The sequence below is a fragment of the Montipora foliosa genome, chromosome 7, assembly GCF_036669935.1.
Source record: "Montipora foliosa isolate CH-2021 chromosome 7, ASM3666993v2, whole genome shotgun sequence".
NCBI lineage: Eukaryota > Metazoa > Cnidaria > Anthozoa > Scleractinia > Acroporidae > Montipora > Montipora foliosa.
In genome coordinates this window covers 30,649,610-30,654,609 of record NC_090875.1, presented here as the reverse complement: position 1 = coordinate 30,654,609, position 5,000 = coordinate 30,649,610, and the positions used below count along the sequence as shown (strand labels likewise).

Here is a 5,000-nt window from a genome sequence, read left to right as displayed (position 1 = left end):
ACTAATACTGTGCTTTACAGTTCGTCCCGTATTTATACTGGTCGGATTAAACGACCAGACGGATAATTCGTCCAGACGGATTATCCGTCTCTAGTATAAATTGGGCCATTCAAAGACAGCCTTAAACGAAAACGGTGGCAATGAGAAACGTTATCTCTGTTATTATCATATTCTTATCGTTTTATGTCAATCAATTTCGTTCGGTCTTAGTCCATTCATTTGTATTTTCGAATTTTAAATTTATCTGTAACTGAATAATAATCACTTCTGATGACGTATTTTGCAACATACGAAACGTTAAGCTAGTGTAAAAAGAGTTATGCAGTTCAAGCAAATGTTTGTAACCGCTGTTGGTGTTTTATTCTTATTAAATGGCCCAGGTCAAAGAAATTTTATCCTTATAAATGCATAAACAGGTGCAGTTTTGAAGAAGGGTTAAGCCGTGTTCACATTAGGCCTCGATTATGATCGAATTATTATTGAATTAAATATGATATAAGTTCACATCAACCAATTACAGCGATTGATTATGATTGGATTATAATATTTCAAACAACCTGAAGGCAGTTGTTTGAAGTAATTACAGTGCGTAATTGAACAGAATGGCGAACACGTGGTGGTATATATATGAGCACACGAACCTTTCTGATTGCTATTTGGTGTCTTCTTCTATTTTCGGAAGCCTATCCTTGGTTCTCTTCTCGCCCCAAGCATGGTGATGATAATCGTGGCAGCCACAGGGTACGGCGCCATTTTGTCTCACACTGCGAGGTCACCCAGCCTATTGCATTTGAATTTTCGCAGATGTGAACAGAACCATAATTGAATAAACTTGAATGGAGTATGATAGCCTGAATCATACTTCAGTTGATCATAATCAACGTTGAGTGTGAACACGGCTTTAGTATTAATTAATAATGTTCACAAACATCATCACTATCATCATAATAATAACGACAGTGGTAATACTACTAATAATAATCGTAAATTGTTATTTGAAACAGATGGTTATTGTTCGCTCCGGTAAATGACCCACGCTATTACTGTACCAGCCACGCCCTCTCGGATTGATCAAAGCAAGCAACAATCTAAACTTACAAAACCGTAAAACAACGATTGTAAAAATTTTTTTTGCGTACCATGTTAGCTTCCTCGATGTTTGCAAACGATTCGATGTCGATGCTGCTTCGAATTTTCGTTGGCGTACCTTCTTCTAAAGGGTAAAAGAAAATGACAGTTATTACCTGCCTTGTTGCTTGACTCGTATAGTTTGCTCGAGTTCATCGGAGTAGTTATACATACCAAAGTTTGGGTGGGTAGTTCTGTCGTAGTCTTTAAAAAATGTGTTATTCACTTCGCTATCGCAAGACATACTGTTGACGGAATAGAAAAAAAAAATAGTGAATGATGATGATGATAATCACGACATTGACGACGATGATTATAATCATTACGACGTCAACGATGATGATAATAATGATGAAGATGATGACGACGACGATGACGATGATAAAGATGATGATGATGATCATGACGATGATGATAATAGAGATGATGTTGACGACAATGACGATGACGCCGATGATAATGACGATTGCCACGATAATTACGATGACGATTATGACGCTTGTAGTGACGACGATGATAAGGACGATGACTATGATCATGTTGACAATGACTCATATCTGAGTGTGTTGGAAATTTCCTACTTCGTTAGTATAATATCAAATACCAGATAGAGCCGTAAGGCTGATTGAACGGTGAAGCCAAATATGTCGAGAGTCAGGCACTGCCTTTCTTCTCAGGGTTTTTTTTTATACTTCCTTAGTATGGACGCAATCAAGAATCTTCAGTCAGGCGAAAGTATTATGGCCACCCGAAAGACCTAGTGCAAGAGCTCGCCTCAGAGCGAACGCACGGGACATCAAGCCCTGTATGCAGAAACCTTCGGACAATTCACTTTATACACAGACATAGAAAGGTTATTGTTAACACGAGGAGGAACTAATGGAGCATTACACGATGACGACAGATTTGCTTCATTACGTGTAATATCAGCTGTCGCTAGTTTAGCTTTGTGTACACTGGGAACAAAATTTTTTGGGACAGTCATTAACAACGTTGCAAAATATATGAAAAACATCGTTTGTGTAAATCGAACGGACACAACCTATTTCAGGTGTTCACTGTACACCTCCTTCTCCTTCCTACAATGTGGTTAAATGCAAACAGTTGTACAGCCATTTTGAGACCTTCAACATTGTTTGGGGGAGGGGAGGGGTGTGATATAGATTGATCTGCACGTCGCAAACTGATGTCCTACGAATTTTAACCTCCATTGTAGAAAAACGAGTCAACAGATTGCCAAATACGTTTAGCGGTGGTACTTTGGCATACTGCCCGCTCGATCAATGGTCAATTATAGATAAATAGAAATTAAACACAAACTTGTGGGGCATGGTATGCATGTACCATCAACTCTAATCACCAACTGTTGCATTCTCATGTAAGAATAACTTTCCATTTCCATGGGCCGTGTTTCTAGCTATAGCAAGGTCCATTAACTAAACGAAAGAGAGAAACGATCCTCGCACTTTTCTAGACAATTGAACCAATTATCTCTTATGGACGCTTGAAAAATTAAGGTACTTACACTTCATAGCAGCACAGTAGAAGAAATAGTAGAATTCCTGTCGACTTCATAGCCATTCTTGCGGTACAGACAATTTTGAATTTACTAACACTACGCAAATAAAAGAAGATAGTATAAATTGACTTCAATTTGACTTCAATTAAGAAATTTGCATGTATTTCAGGAGGTTAAGCGAGAGACGTTTTTGAGCAGCTGTGGATAGAAACCGGAAATGAGCGTTTCTCTTACTAGGACCTACAACGTCACCAAGATTTTTTAACTTGTCTTCTCTGACAATGAAAGGATACTTAGCAGTTAATGCAAATGTCATGAAATGTGGTAGTCTTAAGACAGATTAAGAAGGAAAACAGCTCACTTCTTGTTCTTCGCTCAAGAAGCCTCTCTATATTCTTTTTCGTAAAACCGTTACGTTTTTATCGCCCCACGCAAATATATTTAATCCCAGGTTTGTTCTTCTACAGGAACAATCGGTGCAACGAACTCTGTTTGACTGAATGATTCATTGTCAATGACATCCGTTATTACGTCAATATCCGAAGAACTTATCCTTCTATTATTGGACGGTATTTCTGGTGTGAAACTCCCTTTAATGTTCGAGCAAAGCCTCACAAGAAATTACTTGAAAAAGCTCTGTTGAAATTGTCCTTTGTCCCAATATAATATAGAATTAAGTCCCGTTAACACCAAACCTTTACCATGTTTTGAAGATGTTTAGTTAAACACGGTTTAAAAGTTTTTTTTTTTTTACTGGGTTGCCAAACCCAGTCGGAATCTGCGATTCATTTCTCCGTAATTTGTTTTTTTCCGTGTCATGAAAAGTCTTGCCTGTCACTCCCCTGCTAAGTGGTGTCTTTGTGCATAGCTATTGAGTGTCCTGTGCGTATTTTGTTAGGTTTGAGAGGGGGTGGGGTAATGCGTAGATTTCTCCGGTGCACACGGGAGGACATTTAATTATTAACTTGGAATGGCATCGAAAGTCATTGTAACGCGAATAGCGTTTTACTGGATCTTTAAACAAAATATACCCTTATGGAGCTCAAGAATGGAAGGTCAATTTGAAAAACAACACAGGAGGTGAAAAATATATCTGGAACCTTTAGAGCGACGAGTAATGGTCTTCGAGAACAGTTTCATTTTTCGCCGTTGGATATCAAGTAAGCTTTGTTTCTAATATTTTACTAACTTGGTATTATATACAACACTGAAGTCAAATAGCAATTCTTTTATGGATTTGACGAACATTGAAGGAATCCGGTGCACACGGGAAGACATTTAATTATTAACTTGGAATGGCAGCGAAAGTCATTGTAACGCGAATAGCGTTTTACTGGATCTTTAAACAAAATATACCCTTATGGAGCTCAAGAATGGAAGGTCAATTTGAAAAACAACACAGGTGGTGAAAAATATATCTGGAACCTCTAAAGCGACGAGTAATGGTCTTCGAGAACAGTTTCATTTTTCGCCGTTGGATATCAAGTAAGCTTTGTTTCTAATATTTTACTAACTTGGTATTATATACAACACTGAAGTCAAATAGCAATTCTTTTATGGATTTGACGAACATTGAAGGAATCGAACTCCTTGAATGTATCACTATGTTTACTGAAGTCGGATGGTGTAAAGTGCAGGTTGGAGGGTCATTGTTTTACTATTACTGAAACAACCCAACCTTTACAAAAATGCTAACCCTAAACTAGCATTGTTTTTTGAGGCCTAATGTTAACATTAGTAAAGTTTTGGGTTGTTTCAGCTTTGCTGAAACAGTGACCTGCAACTCTAACCTGCAACTTGCAACCTGCAGTTTACACCCTCCATACTGAAGTCGCATCTAAGTTGTCTGGAAAGTTACATTCATTTTCTGACTTAACTCCGCAAAGGTAAAAAAAAAAAAAAATGGAAATGTGACAGTGAAAAATTATTTAAATGAAAGCTTCTTGTCTCTTGTGTGCTTTATTATTCACGGTCAAGGTTATTTCGAAAAGGGTTTGATGCGAACTGTCAGAAATTTATTTAAAAGCAAACGCTCTGTGGCACCGATTGTGTGTCTCGTCCGCACGCACGCAATTGAAATAGGAAGGGTTTTTTTGCCTCTTATAGCAAATGCGATGTTTGTGTCAATAAATGTTTAGTTGGAAAAGATTTCTGTGAAATTTCCCCGTTTTGTACATTTGTCATGTTGTGTCAGTAATTTTCGAGCTTAACAAATTTGCATACGTGTGTTGAAATGTGATACGAGGAGGATTTTTGTAGTAGTGAACTGTAAGCAGCGCATAAGTCACGAAATTAAACAAGTCTGTTGGAAGAGTGCTTGAGTTTCAACAAAATGAGCCCCAAAATCGGCAAA

General features: G+C 37.8%; 1 protein-coding gene across 2 annotated transcripts in view; it reads right to left on the bottom strand.

The window, feature by feature from the left end:
* LOC138011782 (gamma-aminobutyric acid receptor subunit alpha-1-like) overlaps positions 1–5,000 on the bottom strand; it is a 30,124-nt gene that overhangs the window by 12,913 nt on the left and 12,211 nt on the right. The window contains exons 2-4 of one of the 2 annotated variants that reach the window (XM_068858960.1): positions 2,654–2,743; positions 1,303–1,373; positions 1,140–1,210 (exon numbers count right to left, since the gene is read on the bottom strand). In XM_068858960.1, coding sequence (XP_068715061.1) covers positions 1,140–1,210; positions 1,303–1,373; positions 2,654–2,709 — 198 coding nt within the window. In that variant the 5' untranslated portion in view covers positions 2,710–2,743. Of the gene's footprint in view, positions 1–1,139; positions 1,214–1,302; positions 1,374–2,653; positions 2,744–5,000 lie in introns of both variants that reach the window. The other variant, XM_068858959.1, reaches the window with a different exon arrangement.